The sequence below is a fragment of the Pecten maximus genome, chromosome 4, assembly GCF_902652985.1.
Source record: "Pecten maximus chromosome 4, xPecMax1.1, whole genome shotgun sequence".
NCBI classification, from domain to species: Eukaryota; Metazoa; Mollusca; class Bivalvia; order Pectinida; family Pectinidae; genus Pecten; species Pecten maximus.
The window spans coordinates 21,550,345-21,575,236 of NC_047018.1; the positions used below are offsets into that span (position 1 = coordinate 21,550,345).

Genomic DNA, 24,892 nt, shown 5'->3' on the forward strand with positions numbered 1-24,892 from the left:
AAATGTATGAGCATTCAAATTGACTTGAAAGAATTATTCATTTGTTAAAAAGGTATATAAGCATATAATAGTAGGAACATTATTTATTTGAATTTGCTAATAAATTATTCGCTGCGTATTGGCGGAAGTTGAAACCGGCGAAGTGCATTCTCACTCCATTACAAGCAACAAAGTAGAGATGGAGTTTTTAATAGGCATTCAGGGGAAAGGATTTATCCTCATGGCATCAGACACGGCATCATGTCGTAGTATAGTTTCCATGAAACAAGGTAAATTCGCTATTGTTAATTCATTGGTGTTTATAGTTCTTGTTATGAGAGTTCAAACTGAACGTAAACTCACTCATGTCACTCACAGGGACATGTGTCGTCTTTTCACAGGTAACGTTACTAGCCTCATCTGTCAATACAATCAACACAGACGGCAAAAGTAGACGAGAACCTGTGGTCTTGTGTTGTATGATGAAAAGTTATTTAGGCCATGATTTATATCGATATGACATTGTTAATGAAGACCGAGTTTTCTCTGGCCCTGTCACCATGTCTGCTGCACAGGTACTTGTGGACATGATTATGATATTTCTAATTCAAATGTTTCATTATAGACGAGTAAATTATTGTATTACAATCGCATGCTTAATTTGAAAAAAAAATCGTACCTCGGCCTTATAAATACTAAAAGGTAAGCAAGTAAACGATCGAAAATCTAGGTCACCGCCTACCCTCTCGAGGAAATCCCTGTTCTCCCTGAAATATGCATTGCTTTACTGCTACAAGCCTTTGTGTCATCGATTCAGAAATTATTTTTCTTCTTAGCTGGCCATCATTTATTAACTGTTGTGCACGTATTACTCGGAAATTTATATCCGAACTCAAATTCAGCTACGATCACAACAACCATTCAGTCTCCCTTTACGGAAGTGACGACAACACAGCTAGTAAATTAATGGCGTTAACACTCGATGCAGTCCGAAATTAATATTTAAATTTCGCGGATACAATTTACAAAATAATGTTTCAGACTGCATCGGTTGTTAACGCCATTACTAGCTGTGTTTGTCGTCACTTCCGTAAGCAGTGGTCTATATGGACAGAATAAAACATCTAGATGGGACTAAATGGGTTTTCTGGGGTAAATAAATATCTCATTTATCCATATATGTAAGGTAGGTGTTATGTCACACCCGATTTTATTGTATTTACACCAAATTCTTAGCGACACCAAACGGTGTCGGATAATTCCACGTTTTCATATAGTAGTGCGCTCTGGCCCTACACCAGACATGGTGTCAGGCCAGAGAAAACTTGGGCTATTGGCACCCATGTAGGTAGTAAACCAGTAACTAAGCTAACTAGAGTTGAGTGAGAATAACAAAGTGGAAAATAAGGATGACATTAATACGTCGGAAATGTGAATGTCCTGAGATGATGGTTGCCCTAGTTCAGTCAATGTAATGCATATGGGCAGTCAAAGGGCAGTTTTGAGCCTGACCATAGACACATGTATCTGGTAATTAACACACGAGTTAAAATTATCCTCGATGCATACTATATATACAGAAAGCCTTAGGTATTCAGCTTCCGTTCAAGATCCTCGGAAAATCATTTGAACACCCTCGGAAAGAAATAGAAAACTTGATATTTTTCACATTTTGTTGCATTTTTGAGTTATATTCATGACTATAACATTCTCATGATCAACTAACCTTTAGGTAATGTAACCAAACATAACCCATGTGTATCTCTGTATATTTCTGAAGGAGAGATCATCCGCTCTGTGAGACAGAAGTGCCTTTCTGCTTTGATTTCAAACCAGTTTTTTTTGGTTCAATTGGCTTAACTCTATTACCGAACCAATCAAACACTCATTGCAAAAACTGGTTTGAAATCAAAGGCACCTCAGTCTCACAGAACAGACGATCTCTGCTTTAGCAGGGACTTTCCTGGCTATTTTGGGAAATGCCACTTGGTCCTAATTTGGGAAGATTTTGTACAGCATTTTAGGTCAAATGGTTAAAATTTGCAACACATTCATAAAAGAAAGAGAAAAAAAAGCATTTTAGTGAAACTAGACTTTGAATCATCGTTGTTAGAGAGATGTGTAACAGTTTCATCATCAAGCTTCTGCTTTTTACATGTGAAAAAATATTCCAAACTCTTAGTCAAAGCAGCATCCTTTTTTGTTATATTCTTCGAGTAATATTTTCCATTATATGGGATGCCATCTTGGCAGACCCACTTCATTAGTGTCACGAGAACGTTTGAATTACGAAATCGATCACCTTTGAAAACGAAACGCACAGGTGACCAAATCACAGTGATAAGTAATAAACGGAAGCGTGGCTCAAAAATTCCGGAAAAACAATTGGCCGGTCAAATTTGGAAAAAATTGATCTCGATTGGGAAAGTCTCTGTATATGCATGGAGATAAACTTATGTCTTTACCAGCAAATCAAATGTGACGTATGTTTGAGACGTTACCTAAAGGTTAGTTGAGAATGTTAAAATTATAAATATATGTTCAAAATACGACAAAATGTGAAAAATATCAAATTTTCTTTACGAGGGTGTTCGAACAGTTTTCTGAGGATCTCAAACAGAAGCTGAAGATCTTTCTATATAAAGTACATATCGAGGATAATTTTTATTTGTGTGTTAATTACCAGATACAAGTGCCTATGTTTTGACAGAGAAATTGTTACAGAAGGATCTCTACCTGATTTTACATAAAGTGTCAAGACCTTCCAACTTAGAATCTAATTAATCTTGATTTTACTAAAAACCAATTTATTACTTCCACAGACAATTTTCTTAAAAATTTGTGGCATTAGGTGTAAAAAGGATTGTCTAATCACTAGCCCTGGACTAATAGACAGTACTGAACACAATATCTCCACTAGCTCAACAAATATAGGAAAATTATATATTATTACTACAGATGAAATTCAAGGCAACCAGTTGATCCTTGATATTTAGCAGATTCAGAAATCAAATGACTATTTCTTAGAAAGGCGAAGGGTCAAAACATGTGTCTAAGAGACATGTGCTTTCAAACCCAAGAGTCAAATTCGATTTTGGGGAGTCAAAAACATACTCTCAAGGGTCTACTGGATGCCCTGAAATTATATATAAACAACAGCATACGCAGAAAAATGCTTTGTATCAATGACATATTTTCTATATATTATGCATGTCTATCAGTTTCCACTTGTAGTATCATTTCCCAATCTAGTTGTCTTGCACCTGAAAAATATTGCTCCTGAAAATCTGTCCAAAATCCAGATCCAGTATTAGAAGGCATCATAATAAACATGCCAGTCTTGCTCAAGCACAGAGCCACACTAGTACAGACCATTTCATCCTTCAGCTTCCTGAGAATCAAACCTACATATATAGGTAGGGAGCACTGAACCATAAACCTCCCCAACTGATCATGATTCATCTATCCCAGCCATGTACTTTTGATTTGGTGGCTTTAATTAAAAAATTACAATTTTATTTCAGATGTGGATAAAATGTTCAAGCTGAGTGACAAGATTATTATGTCCATAAGTGGTGAATCTGGAGACACAGTGCAGTTTGCTGAATACATTTCGAAAAATGTGCAGTTGTATAAGATGCGAAATGGTAATTAACACCACATTTTGTACCTGTGAAAACTGAATTTTGATTATATGTATAATATAGTAAGATCTAGAATGATGTATCTGACATATTGTCAGTACTATTAGAACTGTATCTAAAAAACCCACTTTGTTTTAGTTATATGGAAAAAAGAAATCATATTTATTTAAAAGATCCTATTGAATTCTCATTTTGACAGCCTTTGGATTATGTAATGCATATCTGAAACTGAGGTACTGGTAATGGTAGTAAGTTAAAAAAAAAAGTTTGAAGTTTGAAAAAACACAGTAGCAGCTGAAACAAATGTATTCTCAGAACTTAAGAAACAAGTACATAAGTGAAATTGAAAATGGTCGTCAAATCAAATATAACATGAAAACATTGTGTCTGATCTCATTTGTTTGAACACTATATCATCTTAGCAGGGTGTTATTTTTACAGTGCCTGTAAGGATTATTTACGTTTGTCTCCTGGCATTCTTGTTAAAAATGACTCATCTCTTGTTATGTATTGCATATATAGTAAGAGACTATACTATGAAGTGACTGTGTAGTCTAAATGGTATGAGCCATAATCAAGTTTTAATTGTTATACAAGAAGTAAGGGAGATATGAAATTATTGTTTTCTGCAATGAATTCTTTTTATACAGACACCTGTCAAATTTGATTGGAGTATTATGGTATGCTCTGTTTGGTGTAAACTTTTGTTTGTCCAGAGATCGCCTACATTTTTGGCCAATCTCTTTGAAACTTATGTTTCCCTGAAAGGAATTTGGATTCATTGGACGATTTAAAAAAAAAATATTGCCCTTTGTTTTTTAAAGCCTAAGTATTTCATTTTTTGTCCTGAGATCTACATTTTTTAACTGAATTCTCCAAAACTTGGTAGGCTTATAATCATGATACCTATTGCAAATTAAGTTGGAGACTATAAATCCTGATTACATGTATTCCTCAGACTACATATTATTATGTATTAGAAAATTAATCAAAGTGAGTGTCATAGCAAGCCAATGCCACTCATAATAATACATATGATGCAATTTTTATTTCAATGTAAGATAGTATATATAAGACTACATGACATTTGACAAGCGTACATTGTTCAGCCCCATGGTACTCTTGTTTTATTCTGTCAACAGGTTATGAATTGTCACCACATGCTGCAGCAAACTTTACACGACGAAATTTAGCAGAATATCTCAGAACTCGGGTGAGCTGTATAAACATACTTATTTTAGTATATTTGTTTTTTTTCAAATTCTGTCTTCTGTTATATATATGATTTTCATGAAAGGTATTTGTTTCTGATTGAGCAGTATACAAACCATATTCTTGTTAACCTTTGTGATTATGAGTGTTCAGACTAGCCTTTCTTTCAAATGAAAGTATTAAAGAGTTGTTACACATGAAGAATAATTATACGCATTAATCTACAATCAGAACAATTACAATGGCAAAATATGAAATGATATTCAATGACTATTAAAGCTTGTGTAGATATGTTAACATGTCAATGTTCACTTTTGGTATGGATGACATTATATACTTACAGAGTAATAGATATTTAGATGCGTTGACACTGGAATCCATTGTCATTTTTTGTATCCAGTCTAGGTATACAGTGAACCTGTTGATGGCCGGGTATGATAAGACGGAGGGACCATCTCTTTACTACATGGATTATCTAGCATCCATGAACAAATGTCCATTTGCAGCCCATGGCTACGGATCCTTCTTTGTGCTGAGCATCCTAGACAGATACTACAGGGATGGTATGTATATGAAAATGCTCATAGTTGCATACGCATCTGTTCTTGATGTCAACTCTCTGTCATAGTATCAGTGGACTGGTTTCTACTTGGGGCATGGGTTCACCTAGATATGGAAGTGTATGTGTTAGGCATAAGAAGTAGGTCACATTGATCTGCATTTTGACCTTTGACCAACATCAAAGAAAAAAAATTGGCTCCATGTCGTTTACTAACTTGTAACTGGAACTAAATATGTGGGGCAAGGGTACTTGTCTACCTAGGTAAGGCAGTGTGTCATATACCAAAAGTAGGTCACGCTGGCATATATTTTGACATATGACCTACATCAAAGAAAAAAGTTCGTCCATTCTTGGCATGTGATTTCACATTTGGTAGGGGAATGTAATTTGCTGAATTAGCTTGTGAAAATTGGGTGTTGAACCACATTATATACAGAACAAAGAATCTAAATTGCTATCATAATTTTGCCATGGAAAGATATCCTATATCTACCTTTATGTACTGATCATGATATTATCAATTTTTAGCATGTGTGCAACATAATACTAGTAGTACATCTCGTGAGGTTGCATACTGAAAAATTGGGTATTCATCCAACTATCAGTTATGCATTGATTCTGTAATGTCTACCAAGATAAAAATGTCAGCGCTATAATAGAAAATTTGAGGTACAGTCAGATTGGTCATCAGCAACACATCACCCAAAGAGTTGAGAATCCTTCCATCTCACCAACAGGAGTGTGAAACTTTATGCTCTGTATTACTTTTCAATGTATTCTTTCGTGAGTGAGGTTTTATGCATTACCTCCATCTACATCACACACCTTCATCTCTAAGGACAAAAACTACTACTACTGAAGTAACGGTGTCTTCTGTTTTTGATTTATATTTATTTGTTCAAGAAAATTCTGTTCCAACAAATGCATTAGACTAAGATAATTGCTTACATTTTGTTGGTATTATTAAATGTAAATTGACGATATTGATGTGACTTTTCAGATCTGTCACAGGATGAGGCATTAGAGCTACTTCAGAAATGTATAGATGAGGTAAGAATTTCACTACTCACTTTTGAGGACTGTCACAAAATAGTGTCTTACACATATATATATAATTACCAGCAATGTATAGATCTCTTGCACAAGTTTCTATTTCTTAGAATAATCATGAAATATGTCCCAGAAGATTCCTTTTAGTTTTTTTGGGTTTTTTTATTTTGACAATCTTGAATCAGAAATAAATGTGACAATTGTGAACATTTTTGCTGGTTGATATGAAGTAAAATATATACATGTATTAACTTCCTGATTTCTTTGTGATGTCCCAATACATTTATAATTCAATTTGGAGTTTATTGTCATATAAAAATGATATTACCCTTGCAATACAAATAACAACCATTTATAAGGTTAAATATGTGGGTTTGGTCATGTGATGGAAATTTGATGTATTTCTTCAGAAAGAGATGTTCATATTTGAATGCTTACATTTTGACATTCATGCTAATGAAAGATATTGGTAAATGGCGTGCTTTAGAATTGGCAATTTTCATTTTTTTCACACTGGATTAATTTACCATCAACAAGATGTACCCCTCTTGTCAAGTTAATGTCAACCCTTTATCCTGATTGGTTATATAGTCCTCATTACTCTGTATACTTATCCAAAAAGAACTGATTTCTTGGCACAAAGTTTCAAAAGTCTATATTCTATCTTTTGTGTGATTTCATGATCTCAGAATAAAGCATGGGTTATATACTTAGTTACAGTAGTGTAATGTATTTGAGTTCAGTTTGTAAAAATTGTTAGTGTACATGTAGAAGTATTAAAATCAAGGATTGTCAGGCTCCATATAAGCTTTCAAAGTGTATATATGTTCCTGAAATGTACATACTCAAGTTATGACATTTTCACTGATTTCCATTCACAGATAAGGAAGAGATTCATCATAAACCTGCCAGCGTTTAAAGTGCGTGTTGTAAACAAAGATGGTGTTCAGGAACTGCCCATGTTAAAGCCACTGGCTATGACGTGAATCTGATTGTAATAAATACAAATACATACATGTATATCATCTGACTTTCAATATTGGAACTGCCTAAGTTGAAACCACTGATAATCACATGAATCTAATTGTAATGAATACAAATACATGTATATCATTCTGACTTTCAATATTTGTTTGTTGTCTCGCGTGCAACAAAGTCCCAAGGCGAGACTATGGTGTTACTTCTTGTCCTGAGGCGGCACCTTCATTGTCGTCATGATTGTCGGCTTCAACATTTCATCCAAACTTGGTACCGGTATAAAGTTAGATCACACAGTGGACATGTCAACACTCCTCATGTATGGAATATTATCTAGAATTTATGGTCCAGTCACTGGAAATTAGGGATGCTGGAAATCTGGGCGTTGAAGTTTTGTGTTAAGCTAATTTTCTCAAAAAGTATAATTTTCATTCCAACTGAATCTGGAATATAATCATAACAACATTTCATTGTAGCTGCATTGGAATATTACATGAATTTTGATTTTTTTGCTGTATTTTTGGATTAAAATCTTAGATTTTGAGAAAAATTGAAATAAAATCACTATTGCTTCTCCATTTGACTTACAAACTAGTATCTGTAACATATCAGATGTATGTTCTTCTCACTTTTCAGTAAGAGTGATTTTCAGAGTGAAAATATCATATTTAGGTAAATTTTGAGATTATGCAAAATTTGATATTTGTTTTGCAATGCACATTTACAGGGATATTTTATATTATCGTGTGTTGTTTTGCTTGAAAAAAAAATGAAAAAAATGAATATTAAGGGACTTTTGGAGTTTGCTTAAAACTTACTATACTGACAAAGTGGGACAGAAGAGACATAATTCCATGTAATTTTTGTTTGGTTATAAAGTTACATTTTACTTTCATATCTTGTCATATATTACACTATTTTGCTGGGTACAACATACTTTATACATAGATCGAGGTCAGACAAACACTTTATATTACATAAAAATGACTGTTGTAATATATATATCAAGCTTATTGTCAAGAATGACCAATTACTTAAGTACATAAATGACATCTTCCTTTTTGTACATTGACCAAAGTCCAGTACTATAAGGTGTAATATTAATATAGCATCAATTCAAACATAATATTGGTACCATTAATGATGTCATGCATTTCATTACTTGATTCAATTAAATCATTTAGAAATTGAAATTATTGTTTGTTTTATGTACAGTTTATAAACAAAGTTATATATAAATATATTACATTCTGAGAGTTTACACTACTGTCTAATCATCAGCGGTTCATGAAATGGCCTACTAGAATCGTGAGAATGCATACTGCAATTTAACACATGAAACGAATTCAAGTGATAATGAATAATGAGCATTTTGAATAATAAGCTCACCTTGCACAAAGGGTGGTGTCCATTGTCTGTTGTCAATATTAGCCCACCGTTATCAGATGGTGGGCTATTCAAATCATCCTGCATCTGTGGTCCATCATCTGTTTGTTGTCCATCTGTCGTCTGTCGCAATGTTTGACCCTAGTTGTGCCAATTCCATTTTGAATTAAAATGAACTGGCACAACTAGATACCAAAATGATACTAAACATGAAGTTTGAGTAAAATCACTCCAGTACTTTTCAAAAAATACAGATAAAATATCAAAGATGGCTGTCTGTCGGCCATTTTGTTTTTGTGATCAAGGTAGCCTAAAACCTATTTTTAAATGACTTCTCAATAGTCAAATGGTCCACGGACCTGATATTCGGTCTGCAGCATGCTGTGTAAAGGGCGACAAAGGCTTGTGAAATGCATGATATTGACCTACATTCAAAGTCACAGTGGTCAAATATGCTAAAATCCTTAAATGGTTTTTTTCCAATAACCAAGAAGCCCAGGGACCTGAAATTAGGCCTCAGCTTGCTTTGGTTAAGCACTACCAATTTTGTTCAGATGAACAACCTTGAGCTATTTCAAGGTCATGGTAGTCAAATGTTCTTTAACCAAGAGTCCCAAAGGCCTTATGTTGGATATGCTACATGCTGGGATGACAGACTACATGATTTTTGTAAATGGAATGACCTTATATTAGGGTCATCGAGGTCAAAAGGCTTAGAGTGATGACATTTAGCAAGTGATATGCTTGGATGAATGGCTGCCACCTTCTGGCATTGATATTCAAATGAATGACCTTAATGTATTTTTCAAGGTCATTGTTTCACCTTTATATCACTTCTCGGATTAATACCAAGTGAGCGATACAGACCCATTGTTATCTCTATTTCTAAGAAAAGTACTGGAGAGATTTTCTTTATCTTCTCATGTGGGTTCCCCTTGGTTCCTTATTGCACTTGTTCATTTGGGTCTGATCAGGAAAACAAAATGGCTGACAAAAGGCGATCTTGGATTTTGACAGTTGAAGTTTGTTATCGCTAGTTCTTGATAAGTACTGAAGAGATATTTCTCAAACATCAAATGTAGACTTCCCTTCTAGTTGTGCACATCAAATTTTGAGTCTGATTGGGAAAATGACATGGCCATGTTGGATATTGACAGTTAAAAGTTTTATCGGGTTTTTTTTAAAGTACAGGAGGGATATTTCTCAAACTTCACATGTAGGTTCCCATTGGTCCCTAGTTATGCCTACCTTTGAGTCTGATCACAGACACTTGCCTCGTCTGTCAATACACACACTATACAATGCATAGTCTTGTACATTAGGTGTATTGACAGAGAAGGCGAATGCCTGTGGTCTGATTGTGAAAAAAAAAGGCAACCAATTGGCCATCTTAGATTTTGACAGTTAAGATACATTTCAGAAAGTTCTCAAGACTTCATATGTTACTTCCTCTTATTATCAAATCATTTACAGGAAGAGGGGAAAGAAGGGAAAAGTAGAGAAAAAAATTAGTTTTTCATAGGACTGGCCAAGAACCCTCTAGGATCTTTTGTCCACTCTTCTTGTGGCAATTTCATGACCTTTCACACATTTTCACTGAAATTCCTTGGATGTTTTTTCACATTTTGCCATGGCTTTTCCCCCATGTATTCTGATTCATTTTCTTTGTGGGAACTCTTGCACCGGTTTCGTCCATGTAGGATCTTCGATTTGAATGTTCCACAACAACTTTGGCTTGAATCCATTTGTCATTCTTCTGAAACACCATTTCATCATTAATTTCTTACCTGCATGCTGATCAATACATATATTGTATATTTTTACCTGTCCTAGATCTTGAATGATTAGGTGTTTTGTATGCTGATAATCCTTCGTATGGATCATTGGATATCTGCAAGATTTTTGATTGTGTTCTTTCAGCTTGGCAGTTTGCCTGTACATAGTGGTCATGCTAATCATATTGTTCAACTTTGCAAGTTCTGGCCACTTAAAATAATTATCAATTATGACCAAATAGTTCATTATGAAACTAAAAAAATCACAGACCTGTAACTGGTTTACCTCAATTTCTGGAATTAGGTCTCTTTCTTTAGATAGCTCCGACTTGATGCATTTGTAGAGAACATTGACTTTTCTGACTTATACACAGTGTTCAGTGCATATTTCTGTCAACTTTTAGTAGAGATCCTTTCTCTACTTTTTCCTTCTTTCCACTGTTTTTCTGTTGAGGGGTTCTCAAGGAAAGGAAAGGGGCAGGATGGAATAGATGGAAACAAGAGACCCAGATGGCCTGCATTGCTCACCTGGATTTCATGAGATATGAAACAAGAATGATGATTAATTATATTTGTCACTGGTATTGCTATGTTAATATATCATAGTCATTTTATATGGGTACATGAGGTTTTTATGCCAAAAAATGCAATAATCCATGAAATGAATTGCCTTTTTGCGCAATCCTAGATGCTACCACACAAATGTGAGCGATATCCATTGCTAAGTTTCAACCCCAAAATTTGTACAATTTTGAATCCCCACCCCATTACCATGCTACCATACAAATGTGAGTGATATCCATTGCTTAGTTCCAGAGAAGAAGTTGTTTATATCAATTCTGCCAAAATGACCCCTTTTGGCCCTGCATCTTAGCTTCCCGGGGGTCAGCTCTGTCATATACCCCCAGTATACAGTTTTGAATCCCTACCCAGGGGGTTGTACCAGGCAAATATGAGCGATATCCATAGCTTAGTTTCAGAGAAGAAGTTGTTTATATCAATTTAGCCAAATTGACCCTTTTGGCCCCGCCCCTCAGGCCCCAGAGGTAGGTCGGCCCCACCATTTGTACAATTTTGAACCCTGACCCAAAAAGGATGCTCACAGTCAAATACCAGCAATATCTATCGCTTGATTTCAGAGAAGAAATTGTTCATATCAATTTAGCCAAATGGACCCCTCTTGGCCCCGCCCCTCAGGCCCCCTTGGAGTCAGCCTCACTATTTGTACAATTTTGAATCCCCCATCCCATAGTGATGCTACCAGGCAAATATGAGCAATATCCATTGCTCGGTTTCAGAGAAGAAGTCGTTTATATCAATATAGCCCAATTGACCACATTTGGCCCCGCCCCTCAGGCCCCTGGGGGGGGTCAGCCCAGTCATTTGTACAATTTTGAATCCCCACTCAATAGTGATTGTACCAGGCAAATATAAGCAATATACATTGCTCTGTTTCAGAGAAGAAGTCGTTTATATCAATATAGCCCAATTGACCACATTTGGCCCCACCCCTCAGGCCCCTGGGGGGTCAGCCCAGTCATTTGTACAATTTTGAATCCCCACTCAATAGTGATGGTACCAGGCAAATATAAGCAATATACATTGCTCTGTTTCAGAGAAGAAGTCGTTTATATCAATATAGCCCAATTGACCACATTTGGCCCCGCCCCTCAGGCCCCCAGGGGGTCAGCCCCATCATTTGTACAATTTTGAATTCCCACCCCATAGTGATGCTACCAGGCAAATATGAGTGATATCCATTGCTTCGTTTCAGAGAAGAAGTTGTTAATATAAATATAGGTATATTGACCCATTTTGGCCCCGCCCTCAGGCCCCCAGGGGGTCAGCCCCACCATTTGTACAATTTTGATTCCTCACCCCATAGTGATGCTACCAGGCAAATAGGAGCGATATCCTTTGCTTGGTTTCAGAGAAGAAGTCGTTTATATTAATATAGCCAAATTGACCCCTTTTGGCCCCGCCCCTCAGACCCCTGGGGGGTCAGCCCCACCATTTGTACAATTTTGAGTCCACCCCCCATAGGGATGCTTCTGACAAAATTTCATCAAATTCTGATCAGTGGTTATGAAGAAGAAGTCAATTGTTGGACGGATGGACGACGGACGCAGCGGTATGGCATAAGCTCACCTTGGTCCTTCGGACCAGGTGAGCTAATAAGTAACCCTCCCCATAAAGTGGCAGGGGCATAAAGAGAAATTAACCCATTTTCTGGACTTAAAGGTTAATAAATGAATTACCTTACTAAATTTGAATGTGATAGATTGAAATAAGTTAGAATATTTAAATGATCTGAGGTGATATTATCCAGTAGTATAAAGTTAAAAGGTTAAACGGGTCAGATGAACTAAAATGATGTCCTCTTCCTGGTATTATGAAATTCAATATGTAGCTTACTAAAAACAAAAGTCATTAGAACTCAACAGGAATACAGTCTTATCATCATAACCTGTGGAACAGGTAAGCAGAACATGTCTAATGGGCATCGTGTGTAACTAACTGGTTAAATATCATACATGAATTGTTTCATAAAATGCTATAAAATATGTTCAAACCTTCCCCTTTGAAAATCAAAAACAAAACAAAAACACATTGTACAAATTACAAGATTTATTTCAAAAACTTAACAACTATTATTCATATTATACTCCAAATAGAAAAAATCTTGACATCAACATTAAAGAAATCAACATTTTTTCTACCACCAACTGATTGTTTTTAGCCATTTGGCTGATTTTTAACAGTATAGCACAATATAGTCTAAGAGTGTGCCTTGTCTGTAGTTCTTGCTCTAACAAAATTCTTTGTTGTTTTAAATATTTTGTCTTGAGAAGTTACATTATTGCCTTGCTCACGTTCGAATATCCAACTCCAACACAGGTCAATGTCAGTTTTTCTGCACCAATTTGTAAATCATCTTCATCCTCTTTCTTTGGTTCCATCTCAACTTTAAACATAACTTGTAGAAAGTCTCGTATGTGACGCAGAAACTGTATCCTGAAATTGAAGCACAAAATTCAGTACATGCGTATGATTTTTTCAAACGGAGAACCCAAAGGGATCTTGTCACTAATGATTAATAGAATCTTACATTGCTCTGCCCCCTGGACAGGGATATCTCAACCCGAGTGTAAAAGTTTGGCTTGGCCAGCCAATCTCTTACACCAGGGTCGAGATATTCCATTCAGCAAAGCAGACATGTGTTTGATTATTTTTCTGTCACACTTCATCAATGTTCCATAAAATGTGCATAGAAATTGATGACATTATCAATTTACAACATTGTTATGCTATGTGAAAAGATTATGCTACCCTACGATAAGTGCCAACCAGTGCACAATAGTTTTCTCTTACCGTGGACAGGGATATCCGTAGTTTTACAGGTGTGAGATTTTCTTATCTCACCCTAGGGAAAAGACAAGCTACACATGCTCTTTTCACATTCTCAACAGTTGTATTTCGTCACATCAACATTACCATGATGTCACGGCAACAGTACAATGATGTCATGTCGACAATTCAATCACGTCACGACAACATTTTGTTGCATTGATGTAACGTCAATATTAGATACATATAAAGAGGGTAAACAGGGTAAGAGAAAATTTATCATTTATCCCCATGGAAGTGAGACCGGGGTGTCTCGACCCTGGTGGTGAGATAATCAAGCCTCGTGTTTGGCAATTTAAGAATCTTACCCTTGGGTTGAGATTCCCCTGTCTCATCCCCAAGGGGGTGAAAGATTCTAATACTCCCATTCTTCACAACCATGGGATCACCCTGTGAAGAATGTGAGAATGTATGATCTTCATTGATATGTAAGTTGGATCTTTTCTATAGGGTTTTTCCCTTTCTTGTTCATAATTCTGTTCCATCAAAAACTGGTATTGTGACAAAATATAAGAATGACAGTACTTTTCTACTTCTGATGAGTCCAAAACTAAGGAACCATTAAAAATAAATAATTTTTGTAAAGATCCAGAAAACAGATAGACAAATTCTAATATTTTCATTAGTTGGCCATTTTATTAAATAAATCAGTCTCAACACTTGGTATACATGAACAACAGACCATTAAAGACAACCTACATGTTAAATATTAAATCAATAAAACTGCAGGAGAGATAGCAATAACATTCTTCACTATCAGATTGCCACCAGTCAGCCATTTTGTTTATTTGACCAGTATCAAAATTTAACATGCACAACTGGGGAAACAGAGGAATGGCCTGATATAAAATTTGAGACTTATCCCCATTGTATACAGTACTGAAAAACAGCAGTAACATGTTCAACTGTCAAAATCCTAAATGGCCTTCTGTTGGAAGCTTTCGTGATCAGCCTCAAAATTGAAATGAAACTTTAAAACTTTCCAGGAAATTTCAAAGCAATGATCCAAGGCAATTTCAATAATTAAACATCTGATAAGCTGGAGGACTGAGAATATCACAGCATGAACATTAACCATGAACGGCTGTCTCCATTAAGGCTGAAACAAGCCCATTCTATAACATTATCATATATGTAGTTTGTACCCCCTTATGGATTACACTCAACATAGGGGCCGCGGTGGCCGAGTGGTTAAGGTGTCCCGACACTTTAACACTAGCCCTACACCTCTGGGTTGCGAGTTCGAAACCTACGTGGGGCAGTTGCCAGGTACTGACCGGCTTTCCTCCACCTCCAAAACCTGGCACGTCCTTAAATGATCCTGGCTGTTAATAGGACGTTAAACAAAAACAAACCAAAAACAAACACTCAACATACATCCTCATATTTGCATGAAATAAATGTGTGGTAATAATGCTGACCGATGATATACTTACGTATATTGAGAGAGTGTCCCCATTTGAACCTTGGATACATCCTGTTGTCCCAGCACCATAAATAAAGCAGTCAGACTTTGATTGGTTGAGTCCACACACCCTCCCTACAGAGAAGGCAATATGTTAGAAGTGGTATCATAGGTGGATAAAAATTGTTTTTTTCATATTTGTTTTTCCTCAATCTGACCTATAGAAAAAATGTAAACAAAAATGCTACAATGTAATAGCATTAAAAGAATTTAGCATCACGTACCTTTCAAAAAATAATGTGTCTCACCTAGATACATGTACCTGTATGCTCTATTCTGTAATCTAAATACATGTACACATAACAACTCATTTTATAATTTTACCAAATTTATCATTCTCCTTTGATAAAATTTGATGCTACAAGTTATGTTTTGGTAACCTTCCATTCTCCACATTTTTAGATAGGTTTCCAATAAAGATCTTTTTAGATCCTCCGAATCTCTCCTCACCCTGTAAATTTCCTCCATGAGAAGCTTAGCTGTCTCTTTGCCGAGATCTTCAGGTATGGTGGGCCCTTTGTTGGACCCCTTAGGATTTGATGCCGCTTCAGCACATAGAAACGACCCTTGGAGGGTCTCTGCTACAAGAGTCAATCCAAACCCTGGAGACCTTAAAAAAACAACACAACCTCTCACATATCTCTAACGAAACACTCAGCTTATCACCACAGTGATGGAACAGTGGATATTTACATGTGTAGTAGCTTGTAAAGTGGAATGCTACATATCAGAGTTCCACAAGAAAGTTAACTTGTCACAAAATCACATAGCTAAGCATGTGTAAAACTTAGCTAGACTAATCTGATGTTTTTCGAGCAGTTCAGATGTGCAGTGCTTTGTTGTTCAATAAAATCTTGATATACTGATCACAGGGGTATGTAACAATGCTTCTGGTGTAGTGGGGCTTTTACCTATATTATACTACAGTATACAAGCCCCCTACACCAAAGCATTGTTCACTAACTTTCGATATCAACATCTTTCTCTAACAGGCATGATAGAATGATTTCATAATTGAATAGCATGAATGTGATGTGGTTCTCTAGAAAAACAATGTGTTTGAAAATTTTCCTGAAATCTCAACCAATTGCACTGACCATTCATTTCATATTGATCTCTAAAGTCCTTTTTTGACATTTTTACAAATTTTTTATTCTTAATTATTTTATTATGCTTGTAGAATTTCTAATACTTACACTGCAGTGCCACTTTTGGAAAATTCTATAAGGACTTTGCTTTTTCAAGTTTAAAATACTTCCTTACAGTATTTATGATATGTTTCACAATATTGTATTAACTCAAAATGTTTAACTACCAGTTATTTTCACCGGTATGAAACTCACTGGCTTTAGCCAGGAATGTCCATACAAACACTCACTTTCCAGACTGGCTGCCTTTGAAATGGTCTGTGTATATGTAGATGTCAGGCAGGAATTTATTAAGAATGCTGCGTGTGGAGTCTACAATCCTATTGGTCGTCACCGGAGACACTCGCACTGCCCAGCTTGTAGTGGTCAAGGGTCAAATAATCAGCTCAAATTAACACTACTAACTTACACTTCATATATAGATTACATTATCATGTTTTCCATCATAAGGACAACCATTTTATGACAACAGTACACATGATTAAAGATTTCCTTACTTGAAAGTGACAATAAGCAATGGTGGTCATCAAATACATTTGTACAGAGTGTTATGTTATTTAAGATGAAAACCTTAGCTATAGAGTCTTGTGGTTGTATAGAATTTACTGTATTTGTACGGAACTCTGCCAATTTCCAAAACAATGCAATGCAAATTAGTGCTAAAAATTTACTTTTTTATTTGAACAACAAATGCCAGAGGGATCTTTTTTAATTGACACCCACCATAGAATGATCTTTAAATTGGATCTATGTTAGACTGCTTTTTTAAATACATTTCTCATCTTCCTGTTGAAATCTAGAAGAATCTAAAAATGAAATTTGAGCAAGAAATATTCAAACTTCAAAAATTCAAAACTGATGCCTGTCAGCCATTTTGTTTACAGATCAATCTCAAAATGTCAAAGGAGAAAGGGAAAAATATTTGAAATTTGGGAAAGAACCATGAAGAACTTTCTGATTAATAGTGATAACGAATTTTCAACTTTCAAAATGACTGTCTTTCAGCCATCTTGTTTACTAATAAGTCTCAAAATTAAACATGCACAACTAGTGGTTTGGTTTGTTTTTGTTTAACGTCCTATAATTAACAGCCAGGGTCATTTAAGGACGTGCCAGGTTTTGGAGGTGGAGGAAAGCCGGAGTACCCGGAGAAAAACCACCAGCCTACGGTCAGCACCTGGCAACTGCCCCACGTAGGTTTCGAACTCGCAACCCAGAGGTGGAGGGCGAGTGAAAAAGTTTTGGGACACCTTAACCACTTGGCCACTGCGGCCCCTTAGTGACAAAGTGGAACCTATATATGAATTTTTATAAAGATTCATGAAGAACTTTATTTTTAACAGTTAAAATTCAAAATAACCATCTTTCAGTCATCTTGTTTGCAAAACTAGGGACCATGGGGAACCTATATATGATACACAAAAAGTTTATATCAATCTTGTCTGTATTGGCAGAGTATTTACTGCTTACTTTCTTCTGATATTTTACGGACTTGTGCATAACCAAACACAAAAGATTTTACGATTAGAAAAATACTGTATTCCAAGTTTGGTAACTCATTATTTAGAGATTAAATCCTTCATCTAAACACCTATATAAACAAATTGATTAATGATCAATTGATACCCACAACAGCGACATGGCTGACCGGTCACAATAATAATCAGTTTATCAGAATGAAGCCAGGATTTTTACCCGAGACAACCTGACGTCGGAATGTTTGGCTCAAAAAAGGAAATCTTAATATGATTTATAAGCAATGGACCAAAAAATATATTCCACATAACCTCAGAATTCCATTCTACCATGTTTGAAACAACAGTGCTCTATTTCTTAAGATAAAGAAGAGAAAAAATCGGGACTGAGCAAAACATTCTACTCATCCGATGTATTCGATTCAAGTGTGTTTGACACAAGTGAGTTTTACTGTATACAAATCATGTAGGTGTGATTTATGCATGAAATATAAGTCATTTTCCTTTCAACTAATCTTGTTGTTATTTTGAATTTCAGTTGTTTCACTGTTTTATCATACATACAGCACATTAGATGATTATTACGGACATATATCTAATCATTTACATCCGATGAAGATATCCATAGCTGTACAGAAAGGATACGCCACGCCTCTAATCCGTTTGATTTTGCCGGGATCTGTAAACTGTAGTGGCCTGAGCTTCTGTCGACATGGACAGCTGAAGATAACCTCTCCTCCACCATCTGGTGCTGCTCCGCGCCTGGTAATCTTTGTAAAATAAAGATCCATTGTTAATACGAAACCTAATTAGGCATTCTAGCTTAATGTGTAGCATTTGAATGAATAAGCTTTCTGATCCTTTGAACCTTATGATTTTAAAACAATGATTTGCCTTTCACAAATATTTACTCTTATATACTCTTCTGGTTTCATCTATATAGAGATAATAAAAATTTGATTTAAGGAGGGATACATGTTTGTCTCTGGTCTCTAATCTATATATACAGAGGAAACATTTCCTTAAATTTACCTTAAGTTCCAATCCTTCATCTGTTCCCAGAAATCTTTTCAATACTGGTATTGTTGATAACTTGATCAAATCCACCTGTTAAAATTAAACAGTCAATGAATGTATACACAATCAAATTTTTTATGTAGGTTCTATTTGGTCCCTAGTTGTGCCCGTTTGATTTTGAGTCTGATCCAGAAAACAAAACAGCCAACAGTTGAATTTAAGATTTCTAAATATAATTCACAAAATTTTCTTTTTCTCTCTTAAGTTTTTAGTTTTACATAGACCCAATTAAGACCATTCAATGGTGGGTGCCAAAGATTCCCTCAACCTCGGCCCCCATTGGCTGTCAAGCTATCTCTATACCATCTGACAAAGAGAAATCAAGGGAGGTAACTCTTATAGATCAGAATGGGACTCCTTCTGTAATTTTGTTTTAGTCTAGTTGGCTACACTTACCGAAGGGTCAATTTGGTCATTTGTGACCCCTCTAAGCACAACCTTGATTGGTTTCTTGGTGAATGGAGCCAGACATACAAGAGCTTCCAAGTAGTATCCTATGCTGCGCTGTGTGTTGCATTCATGTTCAAGTTTACCACCAATCAGAAGTCCTGGCTGGTACAGTAGACTCGTTCCTAAAAATAACCTTTCCTGTCATATTGGTTTGAACAAATTCACCATCTACCTGTCATTTGAAAGGTGCATACAAAATTGGATACGTTAACTGCAATGCATCAGAGGTTGTAATTTTTTTCTAATCACCAGGCCAGGGCTAGTAGACATCGGAAAACTAAAGATTAAATAAACAACATATGCAGAAGGGTTTTTGTATGATATATTTAAATTTATAATGTGTGTCTATCAGTTTACATTAAAAGAAACAACAAAAGAACCTTTTCTTTTATCCGTAACATTATTTCCTGAACTAAAATGTCTCACATCTGAAAAAAAAAGAGGCCCAATGGGCCTGAATAGCTCACCTACTTCTAGAGCAACTTTGAAGTTGATCTAGGTCATTTATATGCAGATATTAACTAATGTTGATTACCAATTTATCAAATTACCAGAGAAGGATAGCTAGGTTTATTCATTAAAGTAAATTGTCAAAGCCTTCACCCCAGCTTACTATTAGCCCAATATCAGGTCTGGGGATCCGGAGTCTCTTGGCTATCAAGAAATCATTGTTAAAAGATTAACATATTTGACCTCTGTGACATTAAAAGTAGGTCAAGGTCATTCATTTAAACAAACTTGGTAGTTGTTCACCCAAGCATACTGCAGGTCCAATATTAACTTCCTGGGCCTCTTAACCCCTGTGAACTTGAATGTGGTTCAAGATCATACATTTGAACAAACTTAGTAGCCGTTCATCCCAGCATGACCACATGACCAATTCCTGCCAAGAATTTTAAGATTTTTAAGTGTGTTTTGGACACTCCAAAGAACAGAACTTAATTTAAACGTTCTCTGATGAAATCTCATGGGCAAGTGATTTGCCCCAGGCTAATAGGGGTGTACTTTGCACTAGCCAAAGCTGAAAATTGGGCTAGTTGATTTTTACACCCCTGATGCATTGTATATTGCATTGTGCAACCTTGCCTTCTCTTTGGTCATTTTGTACATTAAAGCCAATTAGTGTCTGTCTGAACTATGACCAGATACCTGGTAATTTTTTTCTTTTGTGATATTTCACTTATTACACCAAGCACAGTACATGGACTTCATGGTCTCTAATGAAGGTGTCAGATTGTCACCGATATCATTTATGACACATATGAACTGTTATATGTATCTATCTCATGAAAAATGCATCTCAATACATGTATAACACAATGATTACCTGTCTCACTTATAACAATCTTAGAACCGTTGGTTAATTTGTCCAACAGTCTGATGAAACTTGCTTCAAAATCTGGAAAAAAAAATTCAGTATTATATGTATGCATTAAACACTTACCTATAGAATACACTTATTGATAAGGAAAGAATAAAAATATTATTTTTGATAGTTTGATGCGCACAAAAGCTTCTTCTAAATATCATCAATTATATAATTTTTACAAACAACATACACATGATGTTACAAGAGAATTAAGAGTTTATCTACACAACATTGATTTACCTCATCTAAAATACATATAATATGGCATACTTATGGGCTACTTTGTACAACTGCTTCAGGATATATCATCTGCTAATTAATCATGTAATTGGTATATACGTACGTATATATATGGGGCAAAGAAGTAATTCAAACAGTGTGGACAATGAGGCTTGTTAAATTTTCGAGGCAATCCGCCCCTTTATCAAAACACAAAAAATACAAATACAATCACATAATATATATAAGAAGTACTGGAAATACAATAAAATACAATAAGAATAATGTTTTAGTAACTGGAGAAACAACAATGAACCCTTCGGCAAACGTGGGCCGAAGGCGGATACTAGCGTGACTGTATCATGTTCACCACTAGAACGCTATCTATATACATGTATATATATAACTACGACAGGAAATTCAAATCTATATCTTCGGATCACCAACACATAGTGCATATGATACATTGTGCTAATAAATAGATATATAGCTTAGAAACACAAATGACGAAGGAAGACAGCTTTTTGACTCGTGCCCTGACCGGGCCTCGAACTCACAATCTACGGCACCCAATCGCCTAGCCAGAAATACCCGTTCTTAAAAAGAACGTTTCAATGGCGCAGTGATGGTCGGCCCGATACCCTGACATGATCATGATCATGTCAGGGTATCGGGCCGACCATCACTGCGCCATTGAAACGTTCTTTTTAAGAACGCCGATGTGGCGCAGCGGTATAGGCTGCGGGTATTTCTGGCTAGGCGATTGGGTGCCGTAGATCGTGAGTTCGAGGCCCGGTCAGGGCACGAGTCAAAAAGCTGTCTTCCTTCGTCATTTGTGTTTCTAAGCTATATATCTATTTATTAGCACAATGTATCATATGCACTATGTGTTGGTGATCCGAAGATATAGATTTGAATTTCCTGTCGTAGTTGTACCGAAAGAAATATATCTAATATATGTACAATTCGTATCCATGTATGTAAATACTTTGCGATCCAGGTATTCATATTATCTTATAGACGACTTCCACAATGATCATGTCAGGGTATCGGGCCGACCATCACTGCACCATTGAAACGTTCTTTTTAAGAACGCCGATGTGGCGCAGCGGTATAGGCTGCGGGTATTTCTGGCTAGGCGATTGGGTGCCGTAGATCGTGAGTTCGAGGCCCGGTCAGGGCACGAGTCAAAAAGCTGTCTTCCTTCGTCATTTGTGTTTCTAAGCTATACATGTATATATATATATATACATAGGTGCATCCATCTAGAGGCTGCAGGTCCAGGTTGTAATTTGGTAGTTCTTTTATTAGCCTCAAGCACAAAAGTTTGACGTTCAATCAATAAGAATATATACAGTCGAATCTGTATTAAGCGACCACTCAAGGGCAGTTGAAAAACGGTCTCTTGATGGAGAGTGGTCTCTTAATAGAGATGGTATCTTAAATTTAATAAATGTTTATAAGCTTTTTATTCACTTTATAAATTGGCTATAATGATTTAAAATATATAAAAATGAACCACCACTTTGAATAAAACAAAACAAAAAACTTTTCTTTTTTTTTTTACAATTATTACTGTGCTAATTTTTCATCATTATATGTATTTTTTAAAATTCTTTCAGCATAGCAAAATACATTGATCTAACATGAGAAATATATTTCATTGGTTAATTAGATTACTTTCAAATTATTTGTATATATATTTTCAATTCCAGAAATCTTGGTCCAAGAAGTTGTTAATTATGATTATTCTGTTTATCAAAGATTGGTTATGAACTTATGAGTACGTATATCCACTTAGCAGTATACTTTGTCTTTTAACGGCCGGTTTACGTCCTCGTGGCCTTTCAGTTAACCAGAGACCTATATTTAGTATATAGGTCTCTGATCAGCTAACGACCTGGTGTACGTCATAATCGACCTCTCATAAAGAGCGTGCTACAACACATTTGAGAGCTTCAACAATCGACATAAGTAATAAACAGATAAATAAACAACACTGTCAACAGTTTACACCAACTTTCATTGATAGCTAAAACGATCTGTGGCTAAAACGTGTGCATATACCTTTCAGTCCTGGGTCATCTTCTTTTGATCGTATCTTTCTCACTTTGACTGTTTTGCCACTTAGAGTTGCTAAGATCAGCCTTTGTCTAAGATAATTGCAACCGTCGTACGTTAGTGTGTTTGTTGCCATTTTTATTAAAACACATGGTGTGCAGTGTTATTTACACGCTTGATCATTATTATGTCTAAGCTTAAGTACAAACGTTCTTGGTGACCATACTTTTATTGAATCAAAACCTATTTAGTTTCGAATTCAAGTGCAACATTTTTTTGTTAAAATAAAGATATTGAAGACGTAATTTTTGTTTAGTTTTAAAATGATATTAAAATAACTGAACGTTTCTCTGGTCTAATTTGACAAGTTTGTATGTAAATTCGAAACTTTGACAAGTGATATCATAAGTGATGTCCCGGGTCATTTCAAAATTTGACAGACTAGAACTAGGTCCTTAGGCTCACATGCAGCTTTCAGTGCATAAGAAGATGGTTACTCACATAGGTCCTTAGGCCTAGCTTTCAGTTACTGATGCATAAGAAGATGGCTACTCAAGGCCTCTGCTCTGCTTTTACTGTAAAAAAAATAATTCTCGACAAACAGTAACAATAAGACCAAACTTATAGGTCAATGATCACAATTAATAATTTGTTCAAATGACACATAAAAAAAATGATAAACTGTATGGTAGTGCATTTGTGAAAGTTATGAATACACTATAAAGTTTATACAGTGTATTTATAACTTTCACAAATGCACTACCATACAGTAACAATCAGAAGGAATTTCCCAGGGGGTGAGACGGGAATCTCAACCTAAGGGGAAAATTCTTAAGTTGCCAAACACGAGTCTTGCCGTGTGTTTGGCAGCTTAATTATCTTACCCCGAGGGTTGAGATTCCCCTGTCTCACGTCCATGAGGGTGAATGATTATTTTTCTCTTACCCTGTTTACCCTCTTATGTATGGCAAGCCGTTTGGGTTTTTACCTATTAAATACAGATATCTGTATTCAAAATAAAGATATCATTATTAATATAAAAATTAAAGATATCTTTAATTCAAATAGAGATATCTTTAATTTAAATAGAGATATCTTTAATTGAATTAGAGTTATCTGAATTTGAATTGGAGATATATCTATTTAAAATACAGATATCTCTAATTAAACATGAAATAGAGATATCTCTAATTCAAATACAGATATCTCTAACACAATTAAAGATATCTTTATTTCAATTAGAGATATCTGCATTTCATTGTAAATAAAGATATCTGTATTTAAAATAAAGATATCTCTAATTCAAATACAGATATCTCTAATTCAAATACAGATATCTCTAATTCAATTAAAGATATCTCTATTTCAAATACAGATATCTCTAATTGTTGTAGAAAAACAGATATCTTTATTTTAAATACAGATATCTTTATTTGAATTAAAGATATCTTTATTTGACATGAAATAGAGATATCTGTTTTTAACCATCAAATAGGAAAAACGACTGCTCCCTTGATTCTCCCTTTTGCGCATGACGGAAGTAAAGCAGTAGTGACACAAAATGGCGGGAAATGCAGACCGTGTGCTGCTTTCAATGGTACTGCGTATAGCAGTATAGTATATGTTCTGTTCTT

At 35.5% G+C, this 24,892-nt stretch overlaps 2 protein-coding genes across 2 annotated transcripts; one reads left to right on the forward strand and one right to left on the reverse strand.

The window, feature by feature from the left end:
* Positions 1 to 102: 102 nt before the first annotated feature.
* LOC117325493 (proteasome subunit beta type-2-like) lies at positions 103 to 7,573 on the forward strand. Its single transcript, XM_033881751.1, has 6 exons — positions 103 to 269; positions 3,504 to 3,626; positions 4,766 to 4,836; positions 5,236 to 5,398; positions 6,398 to 6,447; positions 7,329 to 7,573. The coding sequence occupies exons 1-6, from the start codon at positions 179 to 181 to the stop codon at positions 7,431 to 7,433; spliced, it is 603 nt and encodes a 200-aa protein (XP_033737642.1). The 5' UTR covers positions 103 to 178; the 3' UTR covers positions 7,434 to 7,573.
* A 5,626-nt stretch (positions 7,574 to 13,199) lies between these two features.
* Positions 13,200 to 23,490, reverse strand: LOC117325494 (RNA 3'-terminal phosphate cyclase-like protein). The gene is made up of 9 exons (XM_033881752.1): positions 23,265 to 23,490; positions 20,937 to 21,008; positions 19,556 to 19,731; positions 19,115 to 19,189; positions 18,728 to 18,852; positions 16,838 to 16,963; positions 15,910 to 16,069; positions 15,431 to 15,534; positions 13,200 to 13,601 (listed from the first exon to the last, which is right to left on the reverse strand). The coding sequence occupies exons 1-9, from the start codon at positions 23,392 to 23,394 to the stop codon at positions 13,439 to 13,441; spliced, it is 1,131 nt and encodes a 376-aa protein (XP_033737643.1). The 5' UTR covers positions 23,395 to 23,490; the 3' UTR covers positions 13,200 to 13,438.
* Positions 23,491 to 24,892: the final 1,402 nt, after the last annotated feature.

Coding starts and splice junctions, on each gene's coding strand:
- LOC117325494 (XM_033881752.1), bottom strand. CDS start 23,394: ATGGCAACAAACACACTAACGTACGACGGTTGCAATTATCTTAGACAA. Junction 19,732..20,936: donor GATTGTTATAAGTGAGACAG/GTAATCATTGTG, acceptor GGTTATTTTTAG/GAACGAGTCTACTGTACCAG. Junction 16,070..16,837: donor AAAGGCAGCCAGTCTGGAAA/GTGAGTGTTTGT, acceptor TGTTTTTTTAAG/GTCTCCAGGGTTTGGATTGA.
- LOC117325493 (XM_033881751.1), top strand. CDS start 179: ATGGAGTTTTTAATAGGCATTCAGGGGAAAGGATTTATCCTCATGGCA. Junction 270..3,503: donor TATAGTTTCCATGAAACAAG/GTAAATTCGCTA, acceptor ATTTTATTTCAG/ATGTGGATAAAATGTTCAAG. Junction 4,837..5,235: donor CAGAATATCTCAGAACTCGG/GTGAGCTGTATA, acceptor TTTTGTATCCAG/TCTAGGTATACAGTGAACCT.